At 47.0% G+C, this 11,458-nt stretch overlaps 2 protein-coding genes across 2 annotated transcripts; one reads left to right on the top strand and one right to left on the bottom strand.

The window, feature by feature from the left end:
• Window positions 1–252: 252 nt before the first annotated feature.
• On the bottom strand, window positions 253–4,728 carry LOC8053155 (U6 snRNA-associated Sm-like protein LSm8). The gene is made up of 4 exons (XM_002435916.3): window positions 4,376–4,728; window positions 2,456–2,496; window positions 1,157–1,284; window positions 253–499 (listed from the first exon to the last, which is right to left on the bottom strand). Exons 1-4 carry the CDS (start codon window positions 4,404–4,406, stop codon window positions 409–411), a joined length of 291 nt encoding a protein of 96 aa, XP_002435961.1. The 5' UTR covers window positions 4,407–4,728; the 3' UTR covers window positions 253–408.
• Window positions 4,729–4,866: 138 nt separating this feature from the next.
• LOC8053151 (39S ribosomal protein L2, mitochondrial) lies at window positions 4,867–9,704 on the top strand. The gene is made up of 4 exons (XM_002435917.5): window positions 4,867–4,998; window positions 6,291–6,559; window positions 7,752–8,000; window positions 9,284–9,704. Exons 2-4 carry the CDS (start codon window positions 6,298–6,300, stop codon window positions 9,682–9,684), a joined length of 912 nt encoding a protein of 303 aa, XP_002435962.3. The 5' UTR covers window positions 4,867–4,998; window positions 6,291–6,297; the 3' UTR covers window positions 9,685–9,704.
• The last annotated feature ends 1,754 nt before the right edge of the window (window positions 9,705–11,458 follow it).

The raw sequence follows: 11,458 nt of genomic DNA, 5'->3' as shown, positions 1-11,458 counted from the left end.
CTTATTAGTCCAGAAAAACAGTGTACACGTTGAGGTATTTCCTTTCCCCTTTATCAAAGATCTGGCCCTTGTTTTAAAGAACTGGTGGATTTCAGGAAGCCATGGAAAGGCTGAGACAGCCATTGCTATGAGTAGCAGATGATGCTGGCATTCGGCCCACGAACGCCAGGCTCCGACGCCACTGTTCCCTCCATACAAGGAGCAGGTGAGCAGTGTGCCAGAACTTCGCAAAGAGAGACAACAAACAAACAGTTTGACTGAAGTTGAATTAAAATACATTTATTTCTAGAAGTTTGCCCCGCTTGAAGGACATTACGGGTTGGCGATGGACACAGTATTCATGAGAGCCAGCATGGCTGTAACCTCCTCAATATTACTGCAAGAGAGACTGGCTGCGCCGGATAGGTCCTAGTGGACGACAGCATTGAGAGGTTCTGCCCTTGTGTTGGCAAGGTCGAGGCGCATGTCCAGTTCGTCGTCCACCTGACCTACGAGAACCCTGGAAACCCCACAGTCTTTATAAAGCTGAGGCACAAGAGCAGCAATGCTGTTGAAGGCATTACTAATGAAAGGGAAAAAGGGCACGGGGCAGACAACAAGAAAATATTATGTTGTAAGTGAGGTGCTGTCCTCCCTTTTCGTTTTTCATCTTAGGTTTTCCACCCTGCAATGAAACTTTTGCCAAAACTAATACTCTGCACGAATGTCGATGGAAATCTATTGCAAAGCTTGGCAAACCTCACCCCACAACGAACCATCAAGAGAAATTCATCAAATGCATGGTGCTTCAGGCTTCAGCAAAAGTTCTCAGGAAATTTCAGATTGCCAGTCACCACCTCCAAAAGACATCTGTATCAATCGAAATAAGTGCGAGCAACAAAAGGAGAAGCAGAACGGACCTTTCGGGCGAAACGCCCTCGCTCGGGCCAGACATTCATTTTCACGCGTAGCCTGACAAAGGCCACAGCTTAAAACATTGCTTCCACCATTTGCTTTCTGAGAGTGCCTCTTTTCCCCGTTTGTACCCGTCTTCACATAACCAAGGTTTCACACTTTCTAGACAAGGCACGTGGCTTCCTCGAGGTCCTGAAAGTGCTAAGCCGCCGAAACTCCTCCTCCGATAGAAATTGCGACACCTACGGTATGTGCAACTTACACGTTGTCTCCGCGGACGATGTAGAGCCCGAGGAGGACTTGTTCCACGCCGTGAGCCGAGCTGTAGACTCGCTCGTGACTCTCGTCCAAGATGAGGTTGATGGTCTGATCAAAGCCCTTCAACGTGCCCTGTGCAAGAGAACCCTTTTTAGCATCATTCCAACTTAAAAGGAGACATTAGACCCACCTAATTTACCTACACCTCCTGCTCTAGAGTTCCTAGAAAGCTATAATCAGGGTATCGACGCCCTCTTCCTCCCATCACCTGAAGCTGACACGATGGTCATTCGTCTGTACAAGTCACATGATATTTGTTCACATGTCGACAGTGTGCGAGCCGTTTCGGTGTTTCAAGTCCCACGGTCATGATCCTAAAACACAACTTTTTGGGTGGTAAATATGGTGTCGGGAGATTATTGGAATGTTGTTTTGCTCTCTTGTGAACCATTTTAGGTTGCAGGACGACTGAAAGCATGCTGTCGGGCATGTCGGCAAATGCTGGCGACATTTATTTTATGCGACAATATGGCTGAAGTGTCATTACTCTAAAGTGTATCTTCTTTAGCAGCTCTATTCTGTGCACTAGCCCACATCCGAGTTCACTCAGCAGAAAATATGCATTTCTAATTCAATTTCATTTATTTGTTTTTCAATTAAAATTAGATTAGATTCAATTCTAGCTAATTTTAATTTATTTCCAATTCATTTCTAATTTCAATTTATTGTTTTTTCGTCCGAGGTTGTGGGAAACAGTAAGAAGCACCACACAGTATTCTTTTTGGCATGGTACAGGAAAGCCAAAGTGTTTTACCAAATTGTATCCTTTAAGTTCCCCGACTTTTCCAAGCTTTCCCTGGCTATTTTCATTACATTTTACGACCTTTACAACAAAAAGAAATGCGGAGGATAGGATTGCAGCGGCTGTTCCCATTTGATTTGGTGATGGTTTACGCTGCTTAGTAATGCCTCGGGAAACAGTCACTCAGGGCGAAGGCTAGCCACGTCACCGCACTTCGTTGCATGTCACTGTGCTGCTGACATCAGTCATTTTTCCCCTGCACTTCACCAATATTCTGAAGGTTTCCCTGACAATTCCCTGACTTTTCCAGATGCTTTGAAATTCCTTGACAATTCCAAGTCTTCCAGGTTAGTAGACACCCTGAGAGACATTGCTATATGAAGGCCTGTGGTTTAGTAAGTGATATTTTTTACAACACTGTTGCAATTGAAATGCATTGAATCCCAAATAACTGGGGAAATCAGATCACGCAACACTCCTTTCGTTTCGAAGCCTACATACCACTATGTGACGTCCGTCTGCTGTGATGATCGACACGGTATCTGACAGGTAGTCAAGAAAATTATTGAGATTTAAAGCAAAGTATAACCTCGTCGCTCTCAAGGATCGTTCCAAAAAAGGTGCGGTACTTGATCACTCAATAGTTTTAGAAATGTTCAAAAACGCAAGCTCTTTCAAATTAAAGAATTAGGGTGGCAATGTGGACAAGTTGGTTCATGATGACGAAAGGATTACAAAACTATGAACCCACTTGGCCCCCCAATACACGCCTCTTCACGGCGTCGAGCCGGCAACCCGAGCCCTGCTGTCCCCGAGACCCATACCATTTAGTTCAGCAAAATTTCAACGACATTCATTTTTTTTTTTTTTGTGTTAATTATAAAAAAAGTTATTTCATAAATATCGCCAACAAAAACAAGCGTTCTAAAGACGACAAAAAAAAAAAAAAGTAAAGCTTGAACTATTTAGGGCGTATTTGCAACGTATTTACGGACGTTCTGGAAGGCGTAACCCCGACGTGCAGCGGGCGTCGGGACGAGCGCTTCCTCGGTCGGCATAAATATGCGTGTATTCGGCGATCCGACCGAGGCAGATCTTGGCACTTCGGTGTATTTCAACGTGGCATATCCGGAAGCGTAAAGCGCAGTGTCGGCCAATCGGCTCGCGAGTTGACAGTCGAAAGGTTGCTCCCGGATCGGCTTGACTAGCTATGCGGCCAGCTGGCTGGTTTGGCTCAGCCGCAGAAATGGGAGCTCGCTTGGCGCGTTCGACGATTTATTGGAGAACTGTACAAAATCGCTATATTTCTTCGGAATGAGCGATGAACGACTGAGACAGAAGAAAATACCATCTATGTTGCGGGCAATGTGAAAAAATTTATAAAAGGAAGAGTTTTGAGCAAAGCTCGCAGCAGTCCTCCTGCCGGGAGTTGCTGGCAACTTGGCAATTGCAAGGAACATTTATGAAACAGGCATTAGCAAAGTAGGCTTTCGTGGTTGATTAACATTTAATTATTCGTGTCCCCTTGCGGAATACAATAACTTAGCAGCCAATCTACATTTTGCCTCCTTTCCTGAAAAGTGTGAGTCGGGCTACACTGCACCAAACACCGAGGAGACGTCGACGAAAAACGCCATGTGTGGTTTGGCAACCTTCCCTTTTTCCATTTTCTGAAAAAAGCGCCCGCCAAATGCCGTGATTACGCCTGCTGAAACGCACGTAAATTCGTCAAAAATACGCCCTATGTGGGTCGGCAATAAGCCCACACTGTTTGATCGGACCCGATCGAACTGGGGACCGCCGCATATGAAGCAGACACATTACCACTAAGCTCCGCCATCGCTTTGGAAGCTCGTTGTAACCATTCGTTTCATATGAATTTCGTATTTTCAGTCAAGGTGCATGACGTAGTGCGCATAGCTTTACTCAAAAAGCAAACAGTGCACAAAAAAAAAAAAAAAAAAAGCATGGGACAAAGTAAAAGAAGTGTGCTGTCCTGAGTGCATTTCTTTTACTTTGTCCTTTTTTTTTCGTTTCTTTTTGCGCGCTGTTTGCTTTTTTGTAAAATGAAAAAACCTGAGGTAGCCATACGGCAAAATTTTCAGCACTTTAGCCACAGCGTATTAACAAGACATTTACCCACTTAGGTTAATAAGCCATATAAGCACATCACGGCCTACCAGCCGTGAAAAACAGGAATTACAGGCGATCACTTGTTCATGCTGGCTATGTCGCCTGCTTCCGTATACTTGGGATGTACCGCTCTGAGGAACATCCCATGCAAAAGCTAGACTATGATTTGAAGACGGTGGTACCATCAGCGCACCCTAGACCAGAGTTCGGGATCACTCATTCAAATCGCTTTTCTCGTTTGCACAATCTTCGTCGACACGCAAAAGTAAGTAACAACACAAAGGATACGGTTCACGTAGTTTTCGAGTGCCGATGCCATGTTTGCGAAGTTCTTCCCACGGCTTGAGTACCAGGAACTGTCGAACTCCGAGCAACAGTAAGCAAAACCGAGCTTCCCCCAAAAAAGAAGCGGGGATGTCGCACTAGTTTCGTCCGGTTTTCTCCATTACGAGCGTAATCGGAGTCATATCTCAGTAGCAGAAACTAGGATGGGCACAAATATACTTTGACTATACAATCAAGAATTAAAACGTAAACAAAACGAACAACAATACGAGCCTTAGTACGATTCAGAGCGCGGCTTTTCCAAGCAGCAGCAGGCAGCCATTAAAATTGTAGCGATGGCGATGTGTTGCTCGGTGATTCTTGGGCGATTCCAACGAGTTGGGTGGTTGAATGGGTTGAATGTGTTGGGTATTCGTAGAACCGATGAAAAAAAACAAATAAATATAAATATATAAAACAAAACACTTTTTCAGACACGTAAAAATAATGTAATGTACGCAGTGTACGCACCACACAGAGTGGATATATAATCGACTCATCGGAGGGGACACCAGCAACCTCGTCTGCTACAAGGACTAAGGTCGGGCGGTCAACGAGGGGGTTACACACTTTTGTGGTAAACACAGGTTCGTAAACGACGGTTTAACACAAAACGTCTACTTAATACGTTCCATGCCAAACATCGTATTCCCAAGAACGCATATCGCGGTTTTAAATGCGCGAAGTGGATATGTCGGACGGTTCAATGCAGTCACCAACGTGGTGCGAGTATCCGCATTTGCTGCTACTTCTCGGAGTAGAACAAAAACGTCCGCTGCTGCGGGTTTCTGGCCTTTCTTACTACGGATGCAGTTTGTTCTAGGGAATATATTTAGTATTTTGCATGGCCAACACTGAAAGTACCGACTGCCCAGGACTCACGACCATGAGCAAATCTCTGCCCACCCTCCCTAGCCTCTGTTACTGCTGGCAGATATCTTTCCTTGTGAACAGTTTTATTGCAAGAACACCCGGAGGGAGACGTTACTCAGTTGTGTTTTAAGGTTACCGAGGATTCCTTAACAACAAACAAGCTTGAAACTAGGCTGTGTCAAACTCTAGGAAAGCTGCAAAACTTGTATGGTCCCACAAACAACTGACCGTGACTGCCTTGACAGCGTCCTGCTTTCGTCGGTACAGTTTCCCACCTAAGCACAAGTATGTAAAAGCAATCCCAACGAACAAGACCGTGGGAGACAGCAACACTTGCACAGCAAAGTGTCGAGCACAGTGTAAAGCCGTGTTTGAGAGTTCGCTGTGTATGTGCTGCCTTCAGTCTTGGGCTCTTTGTTTGTTACACTTAGTTATCCCAACTCGCAAGTTCATTTGCCCATTTTTTATTTCGCTCGAGTGAGACTACTGTAATATCTTGAGATGCCTCACCCTCGAAAGATAGCCCACCCCTATTTTTGGCTTGATTTGCTACATTTTTTTAAACACCGAGATAGTTTGCACCTATTAATAGCAGTGTTGGGATCAATAATGGCCTCGGCATAAGTGCAGCTAGTTAGTTATGGCTGGATGTAAGCGAATGTTGCTGAGTGGGAAGTACTGTCGTTATTGCTTCGTTGCCCCTCCCCTTGATCACCAGCTTCGAAGGGACTCGTAACCTAAAAATAATTTTTTGTAAACTTTTCTTGATAGCACACCAAAAGTTGGCCCACTTTATATTTTCACCCGATTTGCTCTTGATTTTAGGTGGGCTATCTTGGGATATTACGGTAGCTGCACCTGTTTATCCTTGACCGCACCGAAATTCCACGGCACCCGGTGGTGGTAACACAAAGCCGTAGAGCTAGGTTTGAAGACACATCTCGCCGAAGTCGCAAGTAAGTTCCAATCTTTCTGTCTCGTGCATTTCCTTTTCTCGTTGCCGCAGGGTGACAATGGCGAGCCTGCTAGGGGGGCTCGCCCGTGTGGCGACGTCGCTGCTCGTTGGTTCCGTGGAGGTCGTCCAGCTGCAGTGCCTGCGCTTCCGTTCGATGCGGGCTTCCCGCAGAATCCGGGGCTATCCCCGGCCCCTGGTCAAGGGTGTCGTGCGGCCGGAGCCCATGAAGTACGGCTTCATTCCCATCCTGCCTGAGGACGGCGTCTACACCACCGAGAAACTCCCCATCCGCAAGCTCGCAGGCAGGCATCCCGAGACAGGTGCGGGAGACGTTAAAAGGCAGGGTTCAGTTTTGCCGTCTGCGTTTTAAGCATTCGGCAGTGCGGCCGAGAGGCAGCCATAGTCGCTGACAAGATGGTGATGGCAGGGCGTCTATTTCGGGCTCCTGGCCTCTGGCACGTGTTCGTTTCCTTCCACTGTGCTTTGCGAGATGCTGGAGTGTTATCGAAGGCGGCAAGCTCGTGCTGGAGGCAGGATGGCTAAAAGACCTCCCTGCCATTCTCATTCGGTCAGTGACTATGTAAATCTGAGAATGAAGACTGGGAAAAGTGAGTAGCCATAAGATCAGACCTGATCAGAAAGGTCCTTGTGCAACTCAAGGTTATGAACACCAGGCTTTGCGAGTACAACCCAAAGTCCACCTCATATGTAAGGTCTATTTGACATTTGACACGAGCACTTCGCGAAACTCGTTTTTATCTGGGGTCAAGACTTTTTTCCCGGATGTAGGAACATTGACCGTGTTAGAAGTTTGCTCCAGCCAAGTGTTCTGCGTAGGCTCGAAGCACGACTCAATAGCTTTGGGACTATGCTTCTACAGTGCGAGCACTCGTATGACAGAAGCAAAAAGAAGGAATGGTGTGCTTCTCGGAACTAAAGCCAAAACCATTTCTTGCATCAAAGGCAAAATTTTTATTGGTCTCTATCAAGGTCAAAGCAATTTTTGGCCAATCTCCCTCATCTGTGTCTAGACAATTTTGCAATTGGTGAATTCATAGCACGAAGAATCAAACACAAAAAGAGACACTATCATGGAGATAGAGCTCTTAGCCATGCCTCAGCAACATCGTGCCCAAATTTTTTTTAAATTTGTCATTCGCCTCATTTGGCATTCGTCACTTTTGTTCCCAGTCTCCTGCATGTCCTATGGAGCCACAAAATCATGTGTCTGGATGCAATTGGGTTTTAATGAAGAATCTGTTTATACGCTCGTTTTTTATGATAAATCCGTTATGTTTGAGCGTTGGATTACAGCATTAGATTTTACACATATGGCTTATAGAGACCATAGCCCTTAGGGATGTCACGGTGTTACACAACACCGTGTCTTCATGTCACATAGTGAAGTCACGTGACATGCTGTTTGTGCACCACACATTCTGTGCTCCCCTGGTGTTTATCGATACAATTGAGCCTGCATAATTTTTTTATTTTTTTTTTTCATTCTATCAGGGCGCGTTGTGGTACGTACCATCGGCGGTGGCATGAAGCGCTGGTTCCGCTGGGTGGACTACAAGCGCCAGGCCCCGGCTAGCGGTGCCCCACTTGAGGAGCGCGTGTACCAGGTGCGGTACGACCCGTGCCGCACCGCCCGGATTGCGCTGGTGGCTTCGGGAGACTCCAAGCGCTGGCTGGTGGCCACGGAGGGAACCAAGCCAGGAGACATCATCAGGACCTCAGGGGACATCCCCAGGATCCCGGGTGGGTGCACTCCCACACCGTTCCGTTCCTCCCATCTGTTCCGTATAGGGTTTGGTTGGGGATTTCGACTGTCATTTGGTGAACCGAGGATCATCCGACCTTGAAGTGGAGACTGGCATGGGTACTCGATTGCCATTCAGACCAGGGAACAATGCCACCACATTTATTAGAACTCAAATAGCGTTTGTCTCGTGCAGCTGCCTCAGTGGCTCTAAAGCGGTGTGCTGGCTTATGGATACCGGGCAACAAGTCTGCAATCTGACAGATATTTATTGTGTTGTAGGTGCAAATGTACTAAGATCTTAATTTACATTAAAAAAAAACTAAAAAAAACATGACTAAAAATCTAAGTGGTCTACATTAGCCGTTCTCTCGCTTAAGTGTGCCGGGTGCTCTACTTCGCTTTAGTATGTAAACTGCCAGAATTAAATTATTAGCACTGATTTTTACTATAGTCGGTGACAGGTTAAAAAAGCAGTAGACACTTCACCTCGAGCGCAAGCTCACTGCCTCGAATAACACATTGTCACGCGCGCAGTCAAAGCCTTTGCAAAGTGCAAAAATGCATTACCTTTCACCAAGGTCCTTGTTTTATGTAAGCATTCGAGCTCCACAAACACAAGCTCCACAGACACTCAGTGCCTTTTCTCCTGTCCACGTCAGGGTGAGATGAGCTGGAGTCGTGCAGTAAATAAAATACCACCGGAGACTTTGAAGAGGTATGAGTACTCTGGTCACTAAGGTGAAAATTCGGTTATGTAAAAATCTCTCTGTCCACTGACGGGATGAAAACGGGAGGGTGTCTCTTTCGGATGCCTTCAGCGAGCGCTCATTGCCTCCCGCCGTGCTTCGGCTGTGGGTGCGCACTCGAGACTCACGAGATTCCGAGACATTATGAAAGGTACAAGGCTTGGAACGTAAGCGGGACAACCGAGTTACCTCGCTGTCATTCTAATCCCTTCGGTGTCCATAGAGGCAACTTTTTAATAGCTCCTCATCCTTAAGTCTTCGGATGTGGTGGACTGCACCTGAGTGATATTGCACATTGTGCTCAAAAAAGAAAATATACAAATCACGCGTTTCACTTCAAAGTCCCTCGATAGAATTCACGCTTCGTGTTTCTTACGAGCACCGACGACCGTTGTTGCACAAACATGAGAGACATGTGCCGCGGGTGAGTGCCGCGCCGCCTTTTGCTTTCGAGGTCCGCACGAGGCAGCTGAGTCGGCGCATTCGAAGCTACTTGCGAGACAAATGCGTGGAGGTGATTTATCCCACCCCAGTGCGCCCCCGCGATGGCGACGCCCACCCCTTGGGAGCCCTGCCGGTGTCCACCCTGGTGCACCACGTGGAAAAGTACCCGGGGGACGGAGGCACGCTGTGCCGCGCTGCGGGTGCCTCGGCCCAGCTGCTACGCAAGGTGGACGGCCGGGTGATCCTGCAGCTGCCTTCCAAGCGCCAGGTGTCCCTGAGCGAGCTGTGCATGGCCGTCGTGGGACAGGTGTCCAACGCCAACCGCATGGAGACCTTTTACCCCATCGGCAGCCCCAACCGGCTGCGTCGGCTCGGCAAAAGGCCCCAGTCCGGCTTCTGGCACCGCAAGGACGGCTACTGCGGCCGCAAGGTGCGGCCGCTGCCCCCGGTCAAAGTCTACCCGTTGCAGAGGCCCACCCTCCTTCAGTAAAACTGTTTTTCTCGTCAACATGTTCAGAGTCCAGTCCCTTCTTTTTTCTGTCGACATGTTGCGCTTTCAGAAATTTCCACTACAGTGCAGCCCACTTATAACGATGATGAGAAAACCCAAAATTTCAATCGTTATAACCGATTCTTGTTGGATCTGAACTAGAAACTGATCATTTCCAGTCTGGAAACTATAGAAACTGATCGTTATAAGCGATACATCGTTTTGTGTGGTATCGTTGCAAGTCGGTTGCACTGTATACTCCGTTCTGTATTCTGTTGTGGGCTTAAGCACGGTCCAAGCCATCCCACAAAACAAGGAGAAAATGGGTCCCGGAGAAATTGGGGGCGGGAGAAGAGTGACGTCAACAGTCACGTGATTGTGACGTTTTGCGGGTCAAAAGATGAATATATTGAACCGTTTCCAGTCCCGGAGAGTGCTGGCCGCACCCGGAGAGCCCCTCGGACCAGTTTTGCGGCTTGGTTTGAACCGCCCTTTAGAATGGCGGAAAATCTCCTCCCACAAAGCTCTCTGTTTGTCATCCTGTTCTCTCCGGCATTTGCCCTGCTGAAGTGGAGGGATGAGGGCTTTGGGGGATGGAGGTTGTCCCACTATTTTTAACCTGCAATGGATTGCGGCAGACGCTATGAGCTATCCAGCGTTGTGAAGGTATTGCGTGGCGGCGTGCCCCGCGCGTTGCTGAACCCCAGTTAATGGTCGCGTGAGACTCTCATGGTGTTGGATTGGTTTTGTTGGTTCGTACCATACCCTGCAGGCCATCATAAGGTTACTGTAATAAGATGCAACAGAGTTAAGTAGCTAGCTGTGTCGACTTGCCTGTGGTCGGCTTTGAAATGCAGCAGTGGCAGAAAAGTTTCTTTGATTCTTGTTGGACCTGGGTGCACTGTCTGTCTGGAGCTGCCAAAGCACAGGGGAGCTGGCAGTGTTTTAGCTAAAATTTCTAATTTAGCATTTTTTTTTTAAGGAGGTTGGGAGAGAGATGACATGGTACATTTTTGGGGTGCTTTGAGCAGGTAAAGAATTTAAGAATTTTCACTAAACCAAGAAGCGAGAGCAACTTTTCTATCTCTGCTGGGATTTAATTATAATTTTTATATCACAAAAAAATGAAACAACACAAAAAATTTGGTCTGCCCCAACCAACCCGATCTCTAGCTCAGTTAAAAATCAGCTCAAGCCTAACCCCCCCCCCCCCCCCCCCCCCCCCAAAAAAAAAGAAAATTATTTTTATAGTAATTGAAACACGCGTGTCAAAAAAAAAAAAATTACGCGAAAAAAAAATTTAGTCGCTAGTCACCTCCTTTCCAGTTGTTTTCTCTGGTTAATTAAGAAGGCAGGGCGAGGGAAAGGAAGGTGGGAGAGGAGGAAGGGGACGCAACGCTGGCGAGGGTGTTTCCTCCTACCCTCGCCAGCGTTGCGTCTATTTCCTTTTCTCCCACCTTCTTTTTCCTCGTCCTACCTTCTTGGCGGGCGCGTGGAGGAAAGAAGCGGTGGCAGTGAGAAGCCCAATGTTTGGATAAGCTGTGGGTGAAAAGAGTGGTGACCATACCGTGACGTCAAGAGCTTTGCACACACATTTCAGACGCAGATAAAAATCTTTCTTGCGCAGTCAATAATGCTCTAAAAACGTGTTTTTTTTTTTTTTTTTCGCGTAAAATTAATTTTGTGGCACGCGTGTCCCAACTAGACTTTTAAAAAAAAAGAAAAACATTGTTTTCTTTTCAATTACCGTACTTTACGGTAGATGGCGCAAGCT

This window comes from Ixodes scapularis, unplaced genomic scaffold, assembly GCF_016920785.2.
Source record: "Ixodes scapularis isolate PalLabHiFi unplaced genomic scaffold, ASM1692078v2 PGA_scaffold2__306_contigs__length_199485367, whole genome shotgun sequence".
In the NCBI taxonomy this organism is placed as follows: domain Eukaryota; kingdom Metazoa; phylum Arthropoda; class Arachnida; order Ixodida; family Ixodidae; genus Ixodes; species Ixodes scapularis.
Note: the sequence above shows the minus strand (reverse complement) of the source record. Positions and strands in the feature narration are given on the sequence as shown.